The sequence below is a fragment of the Arvicola amphibius genome, chromosome 15 (genome assembly GCF_903992535.2).
Source record: "Arvicola amphibius chromosome 15, mArvAmp1.2, whole genome shotgun sequence".
In the NCBI taxonomy this organism is placed as follows: Eukaryota; Metazoa; Chordata; class Mammalia; order Rodentia; family Cricetidae; genus Arvicola; species Arvicola amphibius.
In genome coordinates, this window is record NC_052061.1 from 20,377,521 (window position 1) to 20,403,228 (window position 25,708).

The window sequence follows — 25,708 nt, forward strand, 5'->3', positions numbered from 1 at the left end:
AAGTGAACTGTGATATGCTCACAATGGTCACAAGTGGGATGTAGGTAGCTTGCCATATTTGCACTCTGCTTTCAGTGCAGTAGGGCAGAAATCAGGCAGGGCTGCTTTCTACTGATGTCTTAGAGCCAAGGTCTTAGATACCAAGCTCTTTGACTATGGATCACAGTAATAGGGATCAAAAAGTCCTTAGTGGACCTGTTCCATAGATTCTCACTGTTTTCTTGTTTCCACTCCCTAACTGCAGTGGATCTAGGTTGTACCCTCATGGAAGCAGGACCCATTGTTTCTGCATTGTAAGGAGGTGACTAGATTAGTGCTATGTGCATTTCCTGCAATGACTGCTTTTCCCACCCACGGGCTTGTTTCCCAAAGAGGTGCTGTCTAGACACCCAGTCAGTTCTGCCTTTCTCATAAGCACCTGAGTGAGGCCAAAGACAAAGGAGCTGTTGATGAGTACAGGCAATGCCTGAGATGGATCTCAGGAGTCGTCTCCACCCTGATTCTATCCCTGATCTATTAGCAATTCATCAAACATTCTGCCTGAGTTCTTACTGCAAGCTTGTGACCTGGAATAATTCTTCTTGTCCTTGGGCCCTTGGAGGCATCTGTGCTTCTGTTGTTGTTTGCTTGTTTGTTTTCTAAGATTCAGATCAATTGATCACCTTGAGACTTTTTCCTAATTCATTAGTGGAAAGTTTTAATTGTATACATTGTTAGCATTTTCTTGACTGTGGGATGGGGCTGATTTAAGTCTTTGCAAACTGAACCTCAAAAGTTCCATGTCTATTTTCTAGGTGTGCATTTTGTTTTCTCATTGCTATAGTGCTGTTTGTGCCTAGACCATTTTTATTTTAATGTTTACAAATGCCTTAGGCTTCTGTTGCTGTGATTAAACACCATGACCAAATGAAACTTGAGGAAAAAAGAGTTCATTTCAGCTGATATATTCTGAACACAGCCCATCATGAAGGGAAGTCACAGCAAGAAATCAAGGCAGGAACCTGGAGGAAAAACTAATGCAAAGGCCATAAAAGAATGCCACTCAGTGGCTCTGTCGCTCATGGCTTGCTCAGCCTGCTTTGATGTACAACCCAGGACCAACTGCGCAGTGATGGCACCACCCTTGCTGGACATGGCCCTCTGACATCAGTCATGAACCAAGAAATTGTCCCACAGACTGTCTTACAAGTCAATATTCATTTTACCAATTATGATTCCTTCATACTAGATTTAGCTAGGTTTGTATCAAGTTGAAAAAATCAGCCAGGACTTCAAATTTATTAATCGTTACCTGTATGGTCTGAGTTTTTCAAAGTAGATTAGGACTTTCCTATATTTAATTTATGAGCATATATGACTGTGTCTTTTTAGCTACAGGAAGTGAGGTCATGGTGGGGAGCATCTTCTTGTGAGACCATTGCCTCATTTTCAGTTCACATCCCTCCCCCTGCGTATAACAGACTCTATCTATGATATTCTCTTACTGTTTCCTGCATCCCTTTATCAATCAGTTGTGCTCATGTCTTCTCACCAAAACTGCCCTCAGTGGAGCAATGGCACCGATCCATTGACTGCTTCTTTATTCCTTTCTAGTTTTCCTCACTGCTTCTTAAGCTTTTTTCCAAGAATCCCTACTTATCCCTCTGAATTTCTTTGTGTCTTATAATTGATTCTCCAAACCTTTCTTTTTATTTTTCAGTGAGCTTATACACTGTACCAACTTAGCCATTAGCCAGGGTTTCCAAATACACCTAAATTATTCCAGCTTGTCTTTCTTTCTTCAAAATCTATGCTCCTATGTGTACAAGAACATTGTAGGTGAAGCAACATGTTTAAATACCAAAACTCACCTCCTTGGCTAAAATATTGTCTTGTTTCTTCTCCAGGAAGTTCATTGGTTCAGAGTTTCCTAGGTATCAAAAACATACCTATTTTTCACAGTTGCTACACCAAATTCTGTCACTAAGACCAGTATCATTTGAAATTATGGCTCTCTTTTCTAACCAAATATTTGTATGTTGGCATAGATTCTCGTTTTATTTTTCTGAGCTACTAAAATCACTGACAAATAAGATAATTACCTTATCATTATCCTTGTCCAGGCTTCTAGGATAATCTTTGCTTTGAATCACTTGGTGAACTTCCTACAGTAAATATGCAGTACATCTGCCTTGGTGTATTCCTTCTCTTTCTACCTAGTCTGCTATATAGGCTTCAGATTGCCTAATTGCTGAGTGTTATGTGCTCTTTCTTTGGAAGCAATTCTTATTTCTTAAAATTAGAAAATAGAGAGAATGAGCTATCGTAAAAACAGTAACAGTGTTGAGCTCTGGAACATGTTTCATGAACTCTGTGTGAGTCGGGCTACAGCAAAGGAACAAACCTGGAGGTAGCTGCCCTAGATTTAGGATAGGAGTCAGGGCATCAAAGTACTTATCTACTCATGACCCTGTCCTCCCTTTGGGACTTTACGTTCTAGAGCGAAGTTACCTTACCCTTGAATCTGGTCTCACACCTGTCTCTTGTTGTTCATCCAATCAAAGCTTAGTTGAGATCCAGAGACCCAACCAGGTCTATTCATATAACTGTAGTGATGAGGCCAGCAGGCCTGCTTTTCGTCCACCCAGCTCCCGCACGGCTAGCTTTACACCCGAACTAACAACACACAAATTGTATTCATTTAAACACTGCCTGGCCCATTATCTCCAGCCCCTTACTGGCTAACTATCACATCTTGATTAACCCATTTCTATTAATGTGTGTAGCATCACAAGGTAGTGGCTTACAGGAAAGGATCTTAGCCTACATCCATCTTGGGCTGGAGCTTCATCGCATCTGCCTCACTGCCTTCTTCCTCCCAGCATTCTGTTCTGTCTTCCCCACCTACCTAATTTTCTGTCTTATCAAAGGGCCAAGGCAGTTTCTTTATTAACCAATGAAAGTAACACATCGACAGATGACCCTCCTCCATCACATAACAGAAAGTGAGAGAGGTGAGCGAGCCTCACTTCATCAAGCTCAGGTGTCTTGCCCTTCCTGTCCTAGAATAAATAGCAGGGCTCGGTCTCTGTAGACAGATGACACCATTTGGTAAAACTAAACTGTGCATTTGATTGCAAGATGAATATCCTTACTATACCTTTTGGATGTAATCACTATGGACCTGATTCTTCTATTCTCTATTTTATTTTTTTGTAATTTTTATTACAATTTCAGTCCTTTTTAAAACTTTTTAATTGAATTTTTCCTTAAAGATTTCTAAAGCATGGCAAGGCCACATTAATATATGACAGTGTAGTGGAAGGGTGTTGTCTGAAACACACCACAATGGCTAAGCCCATCATTCTTGGTATCATGTCCTGTGCCCACTGTTTGCTTTCAGCACTCTATCTTGGCCAGAAGATGCCATTTGATCTGATTGTCAATAATGAATGACCAGCACCAGGCTGCAGCCTTCAATGCTGAAGGTATTTCATACTGCCCCTTCACCATGGAATGTCTCTGTTTTGTCCTGTGTATGATCAGTCTCTTCCTAATTAACCATGATATGACTTTTGTGACAATGTCACAGTTTTACTTTTAGTGTGAGGCATGTTAAAATATTTAGCAATGTTTATTACATGGTCTATGAGAAATAATATTCAATAAACTATAACTTGTAAATATAGCTCCACATCATTTGTCCTCGTCTGGGGGAGTGGGAGAAGCAACAGTGCTTGCCCACGACTGTGCAGTACAACCCTGCATTTTATGCATTGCTTCTGGGTAGGTCTGAAGGTCGAAGACCTGGAAGTAACAGTCCCTATGCTTAAAAATGGACCTTTAAATGTATGTGTGGTAGGCAGAAACCTAGCTGAATGATCAGCAAGCCAGAAAACTTCCAAACAGACCCAGAAAAGGAAGCCAACCACAGCAGGGTAAATACTGCACTTACCACCTGGGAACTGAAGGGTTTTCCGGAGCTTTGCTACTGATATGTTCTGAGGCCTATGTCTCGATAGCAAGTATCAAATCTTAAATTATTCTTCAGTTTAACAAACGAAGAGTAAAACTAGACCCTTGTGCTCAGCAGTAGCACTTACTTTTCCTGTGTGTACGGTTTTCCCATGCTGTATATGTTTTGAGTCGATGATACAGTTAAGTGTGACCATGGCAAGAAAAGCTCAGAGACATCATACTTCCTCCTTGTCCCTTCTCTCCACACTATGCAAGTGTGCACACAGACCTGCGTTAGCATTTATTTTATCAATTATTTTATTCATATTCGCTGTGCTGAGTGGCTATTTTATCAAGGATTTGCTTCATCTTTTGTGGGTCTTGCAATTTTTTAAAATGACTGATCAGGATTAAAGGTTGAGTATTTAATTAAAATAATATAATGAGGTTGATAAGATTCTCATGTCCAAAGGCCGCAGAATTTTCAGGTCTTTGGGAGACTATGCAATGAATATGTTTGTATTTATCAGAAAAGAATTATGAATGGAATAGGCAAAGAAGAAATTAGAAGAACTGTATTAATTCAAAAATAATTTTGAAATGGATGATTATGATCTAATTGATGTCAAACAGTCCTTTACCTTAGACAATAGTCTCTTGCTTATATCATTAAGACTAATATCTGCAGCCAAATTTTAATGTTTTCTAAAGATTCATGTTGCTTTCTGCATGTGAATTTTGTCAAATGATTTCTAAGAACTAAAACTGAATTCTAAATGAAGCTACTTTGTTAAGAACAGCAGAATGTAGGATTGTTGATTTGTGGGTTTTGAGGTTACATCAGTATTCCAAACCAAATTCGTTGACTGTTATCTCATTAAATGGCGCTGGGTAGACTTTTAAAGATTTTTGCACATTTTAATTCAGCTGGTAACTTGATTTAAAACAACACTGATTTTTTTTCAATTCATTCTTGGTCATGTATATCAACATGAATTTGTAACTATTTGAAACTATTTAATACAGAGTATTAAATCTGGGGGGGGGGACCTTTTTCAGTATTGATCACCACTAGTTTTCTGTTTCTTTCATTTTCCTTTGAGCTTCAGCTTTTAAGAATTATTTTTCATTCTTTCCCCACCATACCTCAATCATTAAATAATTAAACCACCATCAGACAGAACAGTAGGAGACTCTGGAAAATAACGAGGCTGGAAACTCCCCTTTTGAACCTGCGGGCCCGTCTTGGAAGAGAAGTGCATGCCAATTAGGGTTATGTGCTTATGACCAATGCTCTGCCGGGGGCAGAGTGGGACGTCCTGGACATAAAGGGAGATTCCAAGGGAAGGAGTTGCAATGATGATCTTAGTGGCGAAGCAGGCAAATTCCTTAACAGGATGCCATCTGCTGTGTTTTAGCTCAGTAAATAAAATTGAAGAGATGAATATATGCACCTTAAGTTAGCAACCCTGTATGTATCCCATAAAAATTAAATTAAATTAAATTGAAGGGATGAATATACCTTTCTGGATTTAGGAATTTCCCATATGACTCTAATGATTACCTTGAAAACATTGACTCAGCCTAGAGCTCCCAGTGCATTGTGTAGTTTGATTCTGAAAGTGCAAGAGGCCTGGACATGGAGGAAAGGAAATTTGTGAGTTGTTGTAGTTTCTATACTAATCCTTAGCGGTCATTTGAGCTCAAAAATGGGTGAAATGTTGAATCTTTGTATTTTCTATGTGCAGAATTTCACAGCGGGATATTAGATCGTTAGAGTGAAGACATATCAGCCTTAAACCGGAACCATTCTCTGGTACCATTTGGACAAGACACCGTGGACAAGAAATCAGTTGTGCGGTGGATCATGGAAATCAAAGAGGAAGGCACTTCAGAAGAAGGCCAGCATTTTCTTCCTACAGCTCAGGCAAATGACCCTGAGGACATTCAGTTCACAAGTAAGTACATGTGTCTTGTCTCCCATAGGTTTCTAAAGAGCCAAACTGTAACCCAGATATGTGTAAGACAAACAAATATCCTTGCGCATTCACAGAAACCTGGATTCCACCAAGGAGCATGGGATTACCCAGTTGTTTTCCCCCTTTCTCTCTGTGCTTTGGGCTGTGAGTGCATGACATTCTTCTCAGCTTTATCTTAGGTGAGACAGATGATGTGCCAGCATGAACCAGCATCCAGTGATCAAGTTTACAAACATGTATTAAAACACTGACAAATACATTTGATGGACCCTTTCCAGATGCTAATCTTATTTAAGTAATAACAACTTCCATTTGGAATTTATTTATTCCAATAGAGAATCAATATTTTGGAAGCTCGACCTTGTTAAGACCAAGCGGTATTTAAGGTGAAAGCATTAGTGGAAAGTGGTACCCAAGGTTTGCCTCGCAGCTCTCCCAGTCGGCAAATCCACAGAACACAGAATGCTTAAAGACTTGGCCAAGATTTAAATCTGAACATTGGCATCAGATTCTGTGCTAGTTAAGTAATTAAGAAATTTAGAAGACTACTATGTTTTCTCTCATGCTTACAGTTCTAGGATTTCAGCTTGTTCTTCAGTTTAAACTCTGGCCTTTTCTTTCCAAACAGTCCTTTCGTTCATTTTTAGCACTAGCAGATAGATGCCTAACCTCATTAACCTTATATCTTAAAATAATGTCTCTAGAAAAGGCTCTTTGTCAGATGCATTGCCAATACATTTGATTGTCAAAGCTTAGAGCAGAGTTAATTATTAGTACTCAAAACAAAAACAAAACTGGATTATTTCACAGGAACTTCCCTAATGATTCTAACATCCTTGGACAGCTTACCATTGTTAACTGGAGCTTTTTAAATGACAGCAAGAGAAAAAAAAATAGTTTATGTACTAAAAAAACAAGTAAATAATTAATTCTGTGGGTAAAAAGGCATTGCATCTTGCTCAAAAAAAGTGGATTTAAAAATAGGTTATTGAAAACGTGCTAGTTAATTTAAACCGTTTCTGAAGGAATACACAAACAAGGGCGGGGGCTTTACATTTATTATTAAGTGATATAATTTTCTATATGTTTTACTTTGTTTTTTTTTGGCTACTTATGAGCTGTAACAAAGAATGTCATTCATTCACACCCTTGCCATGCTTGTTTGGGACTGCTATTCACTCTCCCTCATCTTCAACATCCACCTCCCACAAGGGATTGCTGTTGACGACCCATGGTCTTCAATATCCACCTCCCACAAAAGATTGCTGTTAACTACCTATGGTCTTCAACATCTGCCTCCCGCAATGTGTTCCTGCATCCTGAGCATCTCACTTTCTCACAGTTACACACCACATTTCTAGGCCCTCGTTCTGAGACTCACTTCCCCGCTCCTACTTCATCTTCCATCATTTGATGTGCTGTCTTCTTTTGGAAATATCACTGACAAAAGGAGTAAAGGGAGTGAGCAGAATTTGATTGAAATAGTCAATAAGTGAGCAAAATAAGCAGCTCCATGTCCACGCCGGCTAGAACTTGGCTGGAGCCATCATCCCAGTTGTTAGTGGTTCCATATTTACAAGTCATAGAGCCTGAAAGAAAACACACTTAAGAGAGTTCCTTGGTGAGGTGATTCCTTGTAAAGCTCCCACTTCTATCTGCACACTTCCAAACTAAGTCGACACAGTTGACAAGCGTGTTCTATATTACCACTTGGGGTTTCTCTATGGCCGTGAGTTGTCGTTATTTCTATTGACTTTACAGCATGTGCTTTGCTTTCGCCTGAGAACTGGCAATGGTTAGGCCTGATTATCTAACTCTATTCATTTTGCCAAAAATATATGTTCATATCTGATCAGATAAAACAGTAGTTAGTTGCTATAGTATTGATAACAAATACTTTTAAAACCTAAACGTATCCCTACTATTTCTAGGTATACAGAAGATCCCCAATGAACCGCAGCTGGAATTCATTCTTGGTAAGGAATTCTACCTTACTTATAGCAACCAGCAGAATGAGAATTTAGGCAGAAGTTTGCAAACTATGGGTGTATTATGTGTATTATCACATTTTACTTTTATAAATATTGTTCTATTTTTAAAATCTTCTTATAAAATAGGAATAATTTTCCCAACTTGTATTAATAAACAAAATCTGGGGTGTGTATAGATCCATACAGTATGACAGTAGCTTACACTTTGTTTTAAATTAAGCATTTTAGATTAACAGATTTACACATTCAAATTAATATCCAGAGATGAGATATATTTTACATGTCAATAAAGATATATTTTGAAGTTTGGGGAACAGATTTTAAAATATAGATATACTAAATTGAGTCTTAGTGATTTAAAGTTTCAGTTATTTTAGTCACATATACTTTTATTAATTAACAAATTTGTACCCTCTGTTCAGCCCATTTTGAAGTATAACATACTGAAATAATAATTATACACAAATAATATTTTGAGCATCTCGGTTTTGTGCATCTTTCTGAAAGGATGTAATAACTAAGCATTCTGGACAGGAATTTCCTAGGTATTGTGAAACAGGCAAAGTTGTGAAAATATAGAAATATTCATGACAAAACTTACAAAGCTGTACTTGCTTGAGTTTTGAGATGGCTTCAAACATAGAGAGAAGTTGCTTTCAGAAAGTGAACTGAGACGCAAAAGGAGACGAGGGCAAACTCAACACACTGATGAGAACCCAGAGCTCATATCTTCCGGGGGAAACTAATTTAAAAGAAAACAAAACCCTTTCTCTAGACTTTCTGAGAAGAGAGTGGTAGTTAGAGCAATGCGCCGTATTTCAAAGTACAAATAACTCTCTCTTTTATCACATGCAGGAGAAAGGGGAATCTGGAGACAGAGCCCTGGCATTGAAGGGAGACATGGAGACCAGATATCTGGCTTTTTATTTCAATTAAAATGAGTGGCTTTGAACAAAGTCAGTTGTGCTTTTTAGTGCAAGAGCCCAGTTCAGTAGTAAATCTGTCCAATTCAATGGCAGCTCTGTTGTCTCTTATATTTTGGGTTTTGAAACATAAATAAAAGAGAATCACAGGGTCAAATTCATTTATAATAATGGATCCAATTTAAATAATGTCCATTCTTTTTTCTTATACTTATCAAAAACACAGTAAAATTGCTAAAGGTGGATAATTTTATCTTATCTTGTATATCTTAAGGACAGAACACACATTTACCAAAGACAGTCAGTCAAGAAGGAATTCATGATTTAGCAGATATACGTAAAGACAGTCAGTCAAGAGGGAAAGGAGACTTGGGAGGTGTATGTTACAAACTGTCAGCTTCGTAGCATGTGAAGATTCTTGACTTTCTCGTTTCTAACGGGACCTTTTCTCATTGTCTCATCAAGGACACCATCCATCCTTTACCTGTGGATTTTAGTGTATTATCCTGTTAATTTACCTCCTTAGAAGTATTGGTTATTTCCAAAAATTCTTTGGCTCTAAATATTATATGGTTAACTATTCATTTCATAATAGATAAGATAAAAATAATTCTCCGACGTTTGTTTTTCACTTTTTAAGGGGATACATAGCTACCTAATCAAAATAAAGAACAAATTTTAGAAAAAAAGAAAACAGAACAAGAAATGAGACCTTTTCCCCTATTCAAATATTTGGATGCTTGATTCTGTACTCTTTACCAAAACTGTCAAATAACTTGGAAATTCCAATGGCTTTGCTTATTAAGTGGGGAACAGCCACACTTGTTATCCGGACAGGTGGTGTACTGCTCCGAACGCGTTATTTTATGTGAGGTCTGTTACTCGGTGATCTCTGTGAAGATCGTTTCGTCTTGCTGGAATTTCCCTGCTCCATCTTTATTCAAGTCAATGAGGCAGGAGATGCTTAGTCAATTGAGCAAGCGAATGGACTAAAGACATCTTGATAGCACTCGCTAGGCGTGCTCAGAGAGAGCACTCTGTCCACCCCAACCTTGTTTCTAGCGGGGGACTGCAGCTAAAGGAAGAAATTTACTCTTACAGCTTGGAGTCTGAACCCGTATTTGCTTCCTTGTCTTTTTGCTTGTACAGCAGTTCTTTATGTTTCACAGGGAAAGAAAAAAAATAAAAATCCCAGAGAGTATTTATTTTGTTTACAGTTTAATAAGATTGTTTTTGTGTAAGCAAAGTTAACACTAAAAAGGAAGGGACATTTTTTAAATTTTGGCTACTTGTTCTTGAAATTGTTGAGGAAATTGCATAGAGAAGATCAATGGTGGAAAAGGTGTAACAGGAAAATATTTAGAAACTGTTTAATTTCATTCCCCAAGTATGCTTAAAATGTTGATTGCCACTTATCTCTTATTATTTCAAGTGAATCAATGGCTTATTAAAATTTTGTTTATAATTATTGGGCATGGTGGCATATGGCTTCAGCCTCAGCATGGGAGGAAGACATAGGTAGATCTCTGTGAGACTGAAGCCAGACTGGTCTGTAGAGTGAGTTCCTAGTCAACCAAGGCTCCATAGTGAGACCCTGTCCTCAGAAAAGTCATGTTGGTGGGGAGATGGTTCAGGAGTTAAATGCACTTGCTGCTCTTGGAAAGGACCAGGGCTTCAGTTCCAAGTAACTGCATGGCAGCTAACAGCCTCTAGCTGTTAGTTTCGTTCCAGAGGCTCAGATATCCTCTGGATTTTGCAGGCACAAAATGGACATGGCATATAGATAGGATACACAGACAGTATGCCCATATACACAAGAATAAAAGTCAATAAAGTTTGAAGAAAGTACATTTTTGTTTCATATGCAAATAATATATATTATAATTTAAATCAATAGGTAGCAAATCCTGGAAATTCGTAGAAGGGAATGGCACATATATTTTTCACATGACCTCTGAATTCTTTCACACTATAAAGTCATGCCCATGAAGCTAATTTATCTCAGTGCTGGATTTTTAGTGTCAACCAATTAGACAGAAACAAGACACAAAAAGTTATGCATATATATCAGAAAGCTTTTATTATAATAGGGTGAAAATATGGAATCCGGAGTGAATTCCCTGAGAAGAGAAAGCCTGGCATCTATTCATTGTACTAGTCATAGTTAGCTCAGAAATGAAGCATTTCCAGCTAATGGCAAGTCCTAGGCAGACAAAAAATCCAGGCTGCTGGAAGGAAGGCTGTTTACTTGGGGAAGAGGAAATTTCTTAAATATATATTTAAAGAAGCCTCTAGGATGCCCAAGATATGGATGTGTATTGGAAATTGTCATACTGGACTGAAAACCTAGGTGACTTTGCATGAAGTAGGTGATGTTGGAGCATCAGGTCACATGGTTCTTAGGATGAGATAATGAGGATGAAATGGCTGTAAGTAGGTTACTAGTTTGCACAGTCATGAAACAAAGTGATGTGTTGATACAGTTCTGAGATAAAGTACCACAGGGGTATTGGTAGATCGTGAAGGACCATTGGCTAGCACACTGGAATGCCAAAGTAGAACAGAACACTTGGTGGCTTGAGTAGATGTTGAGACAAAAAGCCCCTACTCCTAGGCCTCTCATTCCTAACTCTGACCTGACCCCTTGCTCTCTGGAAAGTAGGATGAAGCCCCACAACTGCCTATGGTCTCCACCATATATAATGGTCTCATCCATTATAAAAGAGGTGAAGAGAACTGTATTTTAAAGCTTCTTGGTTGCTAGAATCCTTGTCTTTTGTGAAGCTATTTATATTTTAAGAATCAACTCTATCAAGACTTTGCAGATAGCTCAGTACGTAAAGGTGCCGTGTCACCCAAACTGATGACCCAAGTTTGATTATCACGACCTGCATGGTTGAAGGAGAGAACAAACTCTTGTAACTGGAGGTTTCTCTCCCACCTGCCTGTTCCAGAATAACTGCTCTGAGACTTAATATTAATTACAAACTGTTTGGCCTGTTAGCTCAAGCTTACTATTAATTAGCTCTTACAACTTAAAATAACCTGTTTCTATTAGACTATATTTTATCACAAGGCTTGTGACTTGTTACTCATATCTAGCTGCTTGTGTCTCCCTGACTCTGCCTTCTTTCTCTCTGTCTCTCTGCTTGGATTTCTTGTGTGGCTCTATTCTGCCAGGTTATTGGCCAAATCAGCTTCTTTATTAACCAATGGTAATAAGACATACTCACAGCATACAGAAGAACATCCCACACCAAAATCAGCATGTGCACAATAGCATGAACATACACACACATATAAGCCCCCTCCTACACACATGGACATGTGAAACATAAGCAATTGCAAATAAAATACCAACAGACTCAGAGTCTCTTCTCTTCTGAAATCATTTCCTTTTAGGTTGTTTTTTCTAATTTTCCTTTTGCATTTCCTGCCTCCTCTATAGGCTTTGTTTCACAGAACAGTACTCGTCTTAGATTCCACTTGTTTACATAAAATTATTCAGCTTTCCTTAAAACTGTTAATTCTGCATTAATGCTCTACTGATTGCTGGCAAGAATCAATAACAGGCAATTCAGAAATTCATCACAGTTAAATACAAATGCAGTCAAATTACAGCATATGTCTCTAGCCAGAGTCAACCCTTTTTTCTTTCTCTTTCCCCTTCTCAGTATTGGCTCCCTCTTAAAACATAAGATTCAGAAAGTGTGAAGTAAAACAGGGGCCACTGTACCTCATTATTAATCCAAGTAAATCAGCCACATTAAGTTTAGAGTGAAATTAGAGTTTGTTCTTTTTAACATGATATTTTTATTTATTATTTGGAAATTTCACATAATGCACCTCAATCACCCTTACTTCCCAGTCCTCCCAGGTCTGCCTCCCCACCCTTGTGACACACCCCACAAAAAAAGATACATTAAAAAAATTGTGTTGTGCATATAGTCACTGGCATGTGGTTAAACTCTCTGTGGCCAGCCCTTGAAAGGAAACTGAGTTCTTCCACACTCACACCCTGCCAGTAGCTGTCTGTCATTGAGAGCTACACCTCAGCATCTTCGTCATGTTTTTAAAGAGTTTCTTTGATGACTTCCTGTCTAGGCTGGTACTTTGGGGTGGGGCGTAGACACAGAAATCTTCTGTCTCTCATTCTCAGCTGTGTTATTGTTAAGATAGGCTGCTTGGCAGCCATTATAAATTATCTCTCAAGGGAATATTTTATCACCCAAGAAAATACAAACAGTTTTAAAATGGCATAGCAAACCATCTGCCTAATATGATCCGGAATTAACTGCCTGTCTGCTTGTGCAAGGGAACATGAATGAAAAAAAAATAGGAATGAGTATTTTTAATTATGGTTATTGCCAGTTTGTAGATTTTATTATTTATTTTGTTATGCTCTTCCAAAGTTTGTGCAAAATTTTATATCGGATATTTTTCTTTTTGATAAATGACCCAAATATGACAAAGAAGCATATCTAAGGTAGAAAATTTGTCTTCACTTTTGTTTGCTTATAGAATAGGGAGATCAAACCACAACTTCTGAAACCACTAGCAGCCGCGTTGGACTAGGTTACTTCTTTGGGTTTCTAAGAATACAGATACAGGCAAATAGAGGCAACTGATAGAGAAAAAGTGAGGAAGTTGTACCAAGAACTGACCAAAGTTAAATTCTGAGGGAAGAAACCAGGGCTGGGATGTCTAAAGAATAGGAAGAATTGCGTCTTGGACTCAGAGATCAGCATAAGGAGATGCTAGGTGTTTGTAAGAAGAGAAAGAGTCCAGACTCGGAATGCGAAGGAATTGTCTGTTGTTCTGCCTGCTGCCATATTGAGGAAGGTCGTCAGCTGTTGTTCACTGTGACAAATACCAGAAAACCAACTTACAAAAAGATACTTTAATTTTGCTTTGGTTCTGTGGTGCCGTGTGATAGGGGCTATGTGGCATGGGAAATAATTCATCGCAGGATAGCCAGGAGGCCCAGAAAGAGAGAGGAAGGGCCAGTGTTTGAATGAACATTCCTTTCAAGGGTGTGTCCCCAATGGCCTGACTTCTTTAAATGTGTCCTTGTTTCATTTGCTTGCTTGTTTGTTTAAAAACAATCTTTTCTCATTTTACAAATCAATCCCAGTTCCTACTTCCTCCCCTCCTCCCATTCCTTTACATCCTACCCTCACTCTATCCCCATTGACTCCTCAGAGAAAATAAAGCTTCCCATGGGGAGTTAACAAAGTCTAGCACATCACTTTGAGGCAAGACCAAGGCCTCCTCCACCTCCCTGCCTATATCTAGGCTTAGCAAGGTATCCCTAAAAAGAGAATGGCCTCCAAAAAGCCAGTTCAAGCAGTAGGGATAAATTCTGGTCCCAGTACCAGTGGCCCCTCAGACTGCCTATGTCTCAGAACTGTCATCCACATTCAGAGAGCCTAGTTTGAACAATACCCCCTTCTCGCCATAACAACACAGGCAGTGAAGCAAGCTTTTAAAACATGTGCGTTTGGGAGTCACTCAAGAGCCAACCTGTGGGTAGAACTGGACCATCTTGTCTTCCTAGAAAAGGACATGAAAATAATGTTCTCATATTGGCATCTTTAGGTGCACAAACCCATTGTGTACCTGTGCCATGCAAATGAAGCATCAATTCAGTTCTATTTGAACATTTTCTTCTGATCCAATGATGAGATGCCCTGTAGGACCTTACTCTAAATGTCAAAGCAACTTTAGATCAGGAGGGATTAGGATCTCTTTGGTTTTTAAGGCTTTGTCCAAGAAAATGCAGAGCCAATTAAAATACTTCCTACATTATGTCATGTGTCAGATCCAGCACATGGATTTGGGATGTTTATAGAAAGAGCAACTGTATTTCTAATAACTATTGCATCAGGAAAAAGATGGTGTGATCAGTTGTTAGTGCTCAGAGTACGGCAGTGTATGGACGGAATTGTGCCAAGTCTGACAAACTGCTCAAGAGAAGCAGTCTCATCTATTAAAAAACGTAGACACTGGTAAGGCTCTTCACTAACTTGTGTGCCAAGGCCGTTCATACCATGTAAGGGCCAATGAATCAGGCATTGTTTAATACCTCTCTAAAAAAAAAAAAAAAAAAAAAAAAAACCTAGAAAGCCCATCTTAGATTCCTTTCTCACTTCTACTAGTCTCCTTTTTCTTTCTTTTTTTTTTTTTACTTTTCAATTTTTTGAGACAAGGTTTTTCTGTGTAGCCCTGGCTGTCCTGGAACTTACTTTGTAGATCAGGTTGGCCTTGAACTCATGGAGATCCACCTGCCTCTGCCTCCTGAGTGCTGGGATTAAAGGTGTGCGCCACCACCACCCAGGTACTTCTCTTCTTGGCTTGCACTTTATAAATTATTGTAAAGCTCAAGTATTTCTAAAACCCAGTGGAAAAATGCAAACATTTAATGTACTTTAATCTTATGATAGTATTTTGATCTTTCAGATGTCTGCCAGACCAGCTGAAAGGAATCCTGAACAAATAAATATGGTTTCACATGTAGCACTGTGATAGAGCTATGTCTTCTCTTTAATGGATGCAAGGCAATCTTCAGAGCAGCAAGAGAAGCAAGAATTACCTATTAGCCAAGGTTCATACAATGTTTGCCTTCTGCCCTATCATAAATTAACTGCTATCAACATGCTAATAGCTACATGCTCTGCCATGTGTAAAACAATCTATTCCTTCATAAATGATAGATCCATTGTGCCAAGTCCCAAGAAAAGCCAGGGCCAACTGCTTTATCTTCAGCTTAGCTGTATACAAACAAGTGTACGTCACCCAAATCTGCCAGATCCTAATACAAAGAGTAGAAATTGACTGCATGTGGTTTTGTTGTTATTGTTCGTAATTCACAGATGCATGCTTTTCCTTTGTGTACACGCACGTGCACATTTGTGTGTGCCTGGGTACCATGCACATACCACAGTACACCCGTGGGATTCAGAAGACAACTAGCATTAATTACTTTTCCCCACTGAGCCATCTCGCTGGCCCAGATTCATTATTTTAACTTTCACAAAACATGAAGAGTTTGTCTCTCATCATTCTTATCTTATTGGTGAGAAAACTTTGGCATGAATAGATGATATAATAAGGAATCCCAGCGCTCATGCTCTTATATTGTGTTTACCCAGTAGGCAAAGACTGCTAGCTTTCCGAAGACCTTATGAAAGACCATGCAGCCATGGTCCGAGTTGAATTTGGCTAGTTCTGAAACCCCGCATTTAACTGTCAGACTGCATCCTCTCCTTCCAGTTCCTACTCACTAGGAAGCTCCAGAGATGGGGCAGACAGAGCTGTGCCATGCTGGGCACACTATGATAGGGACATGCAGAGGCACACTCCAGCGACTGTGGCTATGCTGAGAAATAGTGATTCAATAGCTCTGGTATCAGAAGTAGTATCTCGGAGGAAAGGGCTTTGGATCCAGATCTTGAAGAATGAGCTGTAGCTCATTTGGTTTAAAAGGAGCACATGATGGAACAGACAGAGAGAGTAAGCCGCAAAGAACATAAAACCCCAGAACTCCCTTCCCACTGTGAGACAGTGCCAATTTTTACTTTTTCTTACAATCCATTCTTAAATAGGAAAGAACCAGAAATCCTCTTGTGGCTTTTATGATTACTGTGCATATACTAAATGCTTGCTTTGAAATTCTTAATAATCTGCCTTTAAGCTTTGTTAAACAGCTAGTAAATTGTGTTAAGTCATCGTGACCGAGTGAGTCTTTCTGACATTAGGACTGTGGCAGATGAAACTCACGAGGCTCTGGCCACCCTGAGATGGACAGAGAGGCCCCTCACTGTATTGTGTCCAGATAACTGACTGAGGGTTTACAGTTGCATGTGAGCAAACTTTTTTTTTTTTTTTTTTTTTTTTTTTTGGTTTTTCGAGACAGGGTTTCTCTGCGGCTTTGGAGCCTGTCCTGGAACTAGCTCTTGTAGACCAGGCTGGTCTCGAACTCACAGAGATCCACCTGCCTCTGCCTCCCGAGTGCTGGGATTAAAGGCGTGCGCCACCACCACCCGGCTGTGAGCAAACTTTTTTAGGTAGTCTCTATATCATGTCAGCTTTGTTAACAGTGAGTAATTAATGATACAAGAAAAATTTTCTAAGCAACCACTTACTAAGGACACAATAGCAAAAATAAATATGAATCATTTGCTAATGGTTTTAGCTCAGGTGAAACTTACATTTGAACCAGGGATTGAGAGTTTGGGATATGTCGCTAATTTTCTAGCTTTGGAATTTCATTTTATTTATTAGCTACCTATCTTCGTGGTCAAGGAGTAACTGTGCTGTATCTCTGAATGTCACCTATAAGACAGGAAGGTTTGTATCCACCACAGAAGGTTCCTTTGAAGATCAAATTAGTTAATGCATGTAAACCACTTAAACTAACTAGCATGTAAGATTGGCTTTGTATTGTTATGAATAGTACCTTGGATGGAGCTAGCCTTTGTAGTCACTGCTTCCCTGAGCAGGCCGTCTGGGTCCCAGAATTCCTGTGCCTTTGATTATTACCACTTACTGATACCTTCAAAAAGCCCAATACTTCTATGTTTTCTTCCTGTAACTGTGATGGACTCCAAGGTACTTCTCCTTATTCCCATTTCACAGGCGAGTCTGACCCTTTGTGTGATGGTATGGAGCAAGAATATGAAGGCATCTAGATTTTTAACTAAAAAGAGCATGCTCTCTGCGGTTGACTATTAAAAGCACAGGAATGGCAGAGAGAAGAACAATAAAATGTTATCTAAGACCAGCAAAATTGTTTTTTCATTGTGGAAGTAATTAGAGATTTAATTGAAGAAAAGAAAATGAACCGATTATTTTAACTAGTCTGTTGTGTGGCAGTGACTCCCAACACCTGAGATTTAATTCATTGTGCACTGGGACCTTTGCTTGCCTCTTTAATGCTGATCTAAAAGCCAGCATGATACTGTCTGTTACTGTTGAGAATCATGGCATCAGTCACCAAGCCAGAAGGACGCAAGAGCAAATTTTTCCTTCCTGCTTTTTCTTACCATGCCTGTTTCCCTTTACTGCAGCTGAGTTGCTGTGGTGTGAGTGTATTTTCCCCCTCACGTTTCTTTCTATGTAACCTTCTGCAGAGGCATTTAAAGAAAGCGGTGTCTTTTACCAAATTTCCAATTTGGCTTGAACTGTTAAATTGTGGGGTGTTTAATTTTTTTCTAAATGTTCCCCTTCTACCTTTATTATTTGTGTCTTTTATTCATGGCCAATATTACTCATCCATTTTATTTCTCTTTCTGTGTGATTTACCTAATTACTCTCTGCCTTGCATTGTCTAATTGTGGAGAGCCCTGGTCATTGGGATGGAATACTTTTGAAGCATTTATTAGTAGTTATGGGTAATTGGGGAATCAGGTCTATCTCACGGTTTTGTTCATTGGGTGTTTTGGCATCTCGTTAAAGTTAAAGCCACTGAGACTGTGGGGTGCAGCATCCCTTAATGTTGTCAGTGTGGTTGAATATGATCAGTTAACCTTCTCGTTGGGCAACTAAGTGTATCTAAGACCAGTTGAGACTCACGCTATGGAGAAAAGAGATCAGAAAGTGGAAGGGAAGATTAAGAAAAAGTCCTACTGTAGAAAAACATCTATCCCCAAATGCTTCTTTCTGGAGCTTTAACCGCAAACAGACAACACTGTTAGTTTTTCTACTGAAAGAAGTTGGACCTTTGGAGGCCGAGCAACAAGCCTGCAGTCACAGACTGGAAGGGAGAAGCCGGAAGCTTCTTGAGTCCTCTCTCTCTTCTATTTCTGTCCCTCTCTCCCTGTGACACAAACTGCTCTGAGAAGGGGCAGAAATCACTTTCAGCAAACAATGTACCCCCAAGTCGAAATGTATTCAAATTCAGAATATCAGTTTTGTTTTAAAACATGTAAACATCCAAAGCAATGTAAAGACCAATGGCTTTAAAATAACATTTAAGGGCCTTTCTGAAATTTGCAATCCTTGCCTTTATGCGGTCACAGCTTTCAACTTTGTTCCAAAGCTCTACTGGATTGGTCGATTTATTTGTCTCGCGATTATTTTAAACATACAGCAGCTAAAACTTGGCTTCTTGATCTGCATTCCTGACACCAAAATATTTGACACCCTTAGGATGCACATGTTTGTAAAACACACCAGTGTCCACTCAATTAATGAAATACCCAAACTCTTACTCTTTGGGACAACTGCTTCCTTGTCAGCGTGCCTCAGAGTTACCCTCTATTTCTGTATATGCTCTGCTGAAAAAATACTCTAAATTCAAGCAGTGATATTGCCCCCCTCCACTGTATCTATGCCAAACTATGGCAGAGTGGGTGGGGAGCTGTCATCTGAACCGCTCAAGGAAGTTTCCAGGTATGGCTTTCAGTCTGTCGACACAATAGCCAAAAGTATCTAAGGTGATATCCATGTTCCCCAACTCTGGGTCTCCAGTGGCACCCAGTCTCGCCGACTGCATAGTAGCTTACTGAGTTCTGCCTAGATCTCAGGGAGACATGACAGTTGTTCCTTTCCACACATACTCTGATCTAGGCCACCTTGTCCTTCTGCCCCTCACGTGGGCTGAACGTTGCCTACATATTGAGCATATTGGTTCCTTAGGTCACAGCCAAGGGTCCGATCATCCTAGAAGCTTCTCCTCACCCTGTCCTCCAGCTCTCTTATTTTATTTCCCTGTCTAGAATGCTGGCAGCTGTATGAAACTGTTAACCAAAAATAAATAACTAAATAAATAAATAACGTTTCCAGCATTCAGGAAGCTTCCTTGGGCTGGGTGCATACATGAATTCCAATCCATACAGTACATTGCTGTCTTTAGAGGTGCCCCTGAAAGTGTTTAATATTGACTGCAAGCATATTGTTTGAAAACTTAAGTTCAGAAAGCCTAATGTATACAATTAATTGATCATTCCTGTTTTATGATTTCCATGTTCTCTTCAGAAAATGGAGTCTCTGGGGTCTTTGCAGTTCTTCTAGAAAGAACTGACATAAAGAATGTGTTATAGGAAATATGATTAACAAACGAGTTCTATAGCTGAATTGTGTCTGACTGTCAAGATTTGAACCACATGTGTGCCCAATCTGATGCTCAGAATTCCTCACAAGATAGCTTTGAAAGCCCTGTGCTTTTGACACTGGGAAGCAAGTAGTCCATGTTAAGATATTCTTAAGAGTAGACACAAGATGTCTATTCTAGATGGCAGCAACTAAGATAACAGAAATGGAATGGTAAGAAGACTGGAGATGGCATTTGAGCCTACAGCATAGCACACAAGGAAGCAGAGCTAGACTGCATTGCCTACACTGCAAGTTCCAGACCTCTGGGTCCTGACTGTGCCCCTGGCTATCTGCATGACCATGAACAATTCTTTTCCACTGTGTTTTTTTGTATGTTTGTTTTTGTTTTGTTTTGTTTTTCTCAAATTGAACAAGACAGTTTCTTAAAGCAGTGAGAATGGTGCCAAGTGTATAAGGATCACTTTGGTGCCAGGTGTGTGAGAATTACTCTGTGGCATTCTAGTCATTGTTTTATATTAATCCTTCACCCTTCCTGACATCCTTGTAGTAAGGAAGGGACTACTTGTTGGTTCCCAGCCGCGTGGGTATCTTAGACCTGAAATAATCAAACAGAAACTATATTAATTAAATCAATGCTTGGCCCATGAGCTTTAACTTCTTGTTGGCTAACACATCTTAATTCAACCCAATTCTCTTAATCTGTGTATTGCTACATAGCTGTGGCTTACTGGCTAAAGTTTCCAGCATCTCTCTACAGAGGCTCCATGGCTTCTCCCTGACTTTGCCCTTCTTTCTCCCAGCATTCAGTTTAGGTTTCCCTGCCTACCTAAGTTCTGCCTTGCTATAGGTCCAAAGCAATTTCTTTAACCAATAAAAGCAACACATAGACAGAAGGACCTCCTACACCATTTCCCCTTTTCTGTTTAAATGAAAAGGAAGGTTTTAACTTTAACATAGTAAAATTACATATAACGAAACAGGTATCAAGCAAGAATTACAGTTACAATATTTATATCTACTTTATCTTTTATCATAACAAAGGAAAACTATAATTATAAATATTTCAAATACATCAAAGACTCCAGAATGATATATTATTACCTATGTAAATAGGAAATACATTGTAAGCAACTTCCAAACCTTTAGAAATGACAGAGACATCTCACTGTCTGTACAGTCACCCAAAGTTTTTTTGTACAATTGGGGCATCCGTCTTTAGCCTATAGGCCCATAGTATCCAGTAGACTTTTCCATGAAGCAGGAAATTTAAAAGACAGTTCCACCTATGCTGGCAGTTTGTCCAGCAGATTCTTTCATGAAGCAAGAACCCCAAAGGACCACCTCACCTTTAGGCAAGTTCAGCAGTCATTTCTCTGCAGGTCCTGCATTTGTAGTCAAGCAGTCCAGGCAAGAGCAGTTTCTTGCCCAAATGGCTAACCAACTCAATAGGAGCCTCTTCAATGCCCATTCTCCTCTTGAAGTAGCTTGGTGATGCCAGGAGCAGATGTGTCTCATTGTCATGAAAAGTCTTAAGTTCTTAAACATTTTAAATGCCATATTCTGTAGTCTTTGAAAGGTTTGAAGAATGCCTATCCATCTGAAATACATCTCTGTACATCTAGAAAACCTAACTAACATGACTACAAACTTGACTATTATAGATGACTATCTATTACACTACATTTTAAAATGAGCTGCACAAATACAATACCTTAATCAAGATCAGAAATACATATACACATAACAAAATTGACCTTAAATTTGTATCAATAAAGCAAGATCCACACCAATGCAAATATTTATAGCATATCCCCCTTTAAATGTACATAAACATTTATAGACATTATTTGGGAATATGGGTATAGTTTTCTCCATACTGCTTCCTGCTGATTGTTGGACATAGTAATTTTTGGTGGTCTTCATGGCTACCTTCAGGGGTTTTTTTCCATCAAAACATACCAGTCTGGAAGCAATCCACAGGTTCTCCTCTTCTGTGGAAACAAGAGAAGAACAACTTTTCCAAAGCAACAAATCCTTAGACCCAAATTTGGAAGTCATGATACCTTTACAATATACATGCTGTTTTAGCTTATCAGTGCATACATGAAATATCTCTCTGTACTTAGCTCATTCACAGTCAAAGAACTCAAAGATAACATAATAATATACATAATCGAGACTGTGTGTATTCCGTATTTATGTGACTTATTTCTTTTACTTTATTACTTTTTAATATTTCCTTTAATCTATGACTGCTGAAAACCATTTACTTCTTTTCCAACTCTCTATACTCTTTTTCTTCTCTCTCCCAAACCTACATACATTTATCTAACACTGTTATCCATTTTTAGAGGTCTTTTATGTCTGAATCTGTCCTACTGTATATCTGTAATTCTTTTAATTCTTTTTTTTTTTTTTTTGAGACAAGGTTTCTCTGTAGCTTTGGTGCCTGTCCTGAAACTAGCTATGGTAGACCAGGCTGGCCTTGAACTCACAGAGATTCACCTGCCTCTGTCTCCCAAGTTCTGGGATTAAAGGTGTGTACTATCACCACCCAGTTGTATCTGTAATTCTTTACCGTACAGGAGTGCTTCTTAAAACTTAAGCTGCGCCATTACTAGGGTATATACAGTACCTCCTGTTTGCCCTTCTCAGTCCAACATGGTAGAGCCACTTGTGCCTCTGAGGTGTGCACACCACCTCACTTACAGGCACACAGCCAGTCCACGTTGCCACCAAGCAAGCCACAATACACAGCTCACAAATCCCATCCAAATGCTCAGTTTCCCTAAAGAGTCAGAGTTTTTGCTAGCAGCACAGCCCACAGCTGGGAAGCTGCCGGTTTGAAACTATGCAGCTGCTACCATTGAATCAGTAAGACCTCTTTTAAAGGAGCTGCAGCATGCCTCCTCAAGCAAAGCCCATTTGGGAAAAAAAAGTGTCTAAACTTTGTTTTTTAGTGTCTAGAATTTCTTTTCAAGCACTCTCAGGTTTTACATTGACTCCAGTTTGTTGGAGGAAGCTGCTTGTTGGTTCCTGGCTGCTCAATCCTGAAATAATAAGCATCCTTCTTCACATTCTAATTCCATATCTGTAAATTGTGGATAATAGCTCCTATTACCCACAGTGTTTGACCTAAGAATATGAATATAAGAAGTGTGTTATTAATATATTATTGGTAATTTCATAAATCATTTTGCCCACAACATCTCTGTAACTGGGTCTTTCTGAATATCCAGTGAGAACGAAAAGAATTATCTGTATTTTCAGATAAAGATAAGGGAATATCTTTTTTTTTTTAAGTGAGTGTTTAGAATATAGACAGGATGAAAAAATTTCCCCCAAACCCAAATAGAAGATGTCTTCTATTGGTTTTCATTTACTTTAGACAGGGTCTTGGTATATAGCCCAGGCTAGTCCCAAACTCACAATCTTCTTGCAGCAGCTTCCAGAGCGCCAGGACTGCGGACTGCAGGCATGTGCCGGCTGGACTGCTTCAATGCTGCCTTTTATCTTTTTTTATTTATTCTATTTGATTAACATTTTTCATTTGTTTTACATACGGATCACAATATCCCCTCCCTCCTCTCAACCCCTTCTTCTCTCACATAGGCTCTTGCTTATCCTGGAGACATAAGGAGGTTCTTTGGAAATTAATGTGATGGTTTGGACCACTTTGTAAGAAAATGTTCATTATCCCTGGGTTCCAAGCAGTTTGCCATAGCGAGCTGCTCTGCTGGTCTGTGGGTCTGAGCTGTCTTTTCAGAACTCTTTGGTGTCTGCAAATACCCCACTTTGAATTAACTTGGCTTCATTTTTCTCCATAGACTGTTGAAGTAGTAGGAGTGTTTCAAACTGTCACGTACTCTCTGCCCGCAGCTTGCCCAGCATTGCTTTCTGACTTCCCCATTCCACCTAATGCTATACCATGGGTCACAAGTCAGCAGGAGCTGTAACTGACCTGATTGTGCCTTCTAGCACCAGTGAGGCAACATCTTACCTCAGAGCACTTAACTCTCAGAGTCGTCTTAGTCAAAACTTGTATTGAGCCGGGCGGTGGTGGCGCACGCCTTTAATCCCAGCACTCGGGAGGCAGAGGCAGGCAGATCTCTGTGAGTTCGAGACCAGCCTGGTCTACAAGAGCTAGTTCCAGGACAGGCTCCAAAGCCACAGAGAAACCCTGTCTCGAAAAACAAAACAAAAAAACAAAACAAAACAAAACAAAAAAAAAAAAAAACAAAAAAAAAAAAAACAAAACAAAACAAAAAAAAAAACTTGTATTGAGACTTTTTTTGGTTGTTAGGACAAAACCTCACATGTCCTTGAAGAAGTAGGCAAAATCAGGATCCTTTCAAGAGATTCACAATTTGTTCAACAAAGAAAGACCAAAACAAGGACACATGAAATGAGAGATTAATCATCCCTTAGAAACATCTAGTTTTCCTTTTACCCTTAGTTCCTAATCTACATTATATATGTTAATTTTATTTTATGTTTTAATTTTGCTTGTAAGATATTTATCAGTAGACTGAAAACAATTTAGCAATCACACACACACACACACACACACACACACACACGAGTTTGTTGATCCTGTTTTATTTGAGACAATGCCTCACATAGTGCTTGCTGATTTAGGATTAGCTATAGACTTGAGGATGACCTCAAACTCATGATCTTCTGGCCTCTGCCTCTACCTGCAGGGATTACATCATGATTCCCAGATATTAAAACTATTGATTTCACACATATAAGTATTGAACCTAATATGTCCACAGGAAAAATTACTTTAGTATAAGCACCACTCTCTATAAAGCAAGTCCTGGGCACAATTTGTTTTTGGAACTTTTTAAAAGCAATTTGTGTTGAGAAAACACATCCGGAAATGGAATTCTTGGGGATGTGTTGGAAGCACACACATGACTCAGTGTGCTGGATGAGAAATCAGCCAGGAAGCGGCTGGTCCCTTTGTTTCTTCCTGCCCAGACAAGTGGACCTCAGAGACCCTGGAAGCTGCCGTTCCCTCAAGACATCATCCCAGGCCCTCCTCCCCAGACTCCTACACAACAACCAGGGTGTAGATTCAGTTAAAATTCATCAACTTTGTGCAGCCTTCCCTTAGCCATCCCTTCTGGCAGCCAATGCCCCCAGAGTCCTAAGACCCTTTCTGGTACCTCCTCTCTCCACCAACTACATTGGCCTCATCTTTTAGTGCAAGGTAGAGCCCAGTAACCATCGACCTTGCTGAGCCCACTAAGTAGCCTTATGCGTGGTAGGAATCCTTTCTGCTCCTATGCCAATGGCAACTGTTTTGGAAAAATGTTACCCCTGGAGAAAAGAAAGTGAGAGTCTCTCTCTTTCTCTCCCTTCCTCCCTTCACTCCTCCTCTCTATCTCTATGTATGTAAGTAAGTATGTATGTATGTATGTATGTATTTGTGACTCGGATCAAATTTGTGTATTATGCTTCAGGTGCCTTCCACCTTAGCTTTAAAGACAAGGTCTCACTATCGTGGTGCTCACCAAGTTGTCTAGGCTTGCTGGCTAGCAACCCCCAGGGATCTGCCTTTGTCTACCTTCCCAGCAGTAGGATTACAAACACAGGAAGCACCGCAGCCATCTATTTAAGTATGTTTTAGGGGTTGGGGTCAATCCTTGTGCTTGGAGACCACTGATTCTATTTTAGTTCTTCAGATTTCTTTAATGGGATGTCGATATTCCTCTTCGTATTCAGCGGAACCCGCTTTCCTCCTTGGAATAACTTTCTCCTGCCTTCTGAAACAGCACATATGTTCCTGCTAAAAAGAACAGCAGTAAGCAGCATG

At 39.4% G+C, this 25,708-nt stretch overlaps 1 protein-coding gene across 2 annotated transcripts in view; it reads left to right on the top strand.

Moving 5' to 3' along the window:
* The window catches only part of Inpp4b (inositol polyphosphate-4-phosphatase type II B), a 400,041-nt gene that overhangs the window by 13,852 nt on the left and 360,481 nt on the right, over positions 1-25,708 (top strand). For both annotated transcript variants that reach the window (XM_038312818.1, XM_038312820.1), the window contains exons 2-3: positions 5,685-5,894; positions 7,847-7,891. In XM_038312818.1, the coding sequence (XP_038168746.1) occupies positions 5,804-5,894; positions 7,847-7,891 (136 nt within the window). In that variant the 5' untranslated portion in view covers positions 5,685-5,803. The remainder of the gene's footprint in view (positions 1-5,684; positions 5,895-7,846; positions 7,892-25,708) is intronic.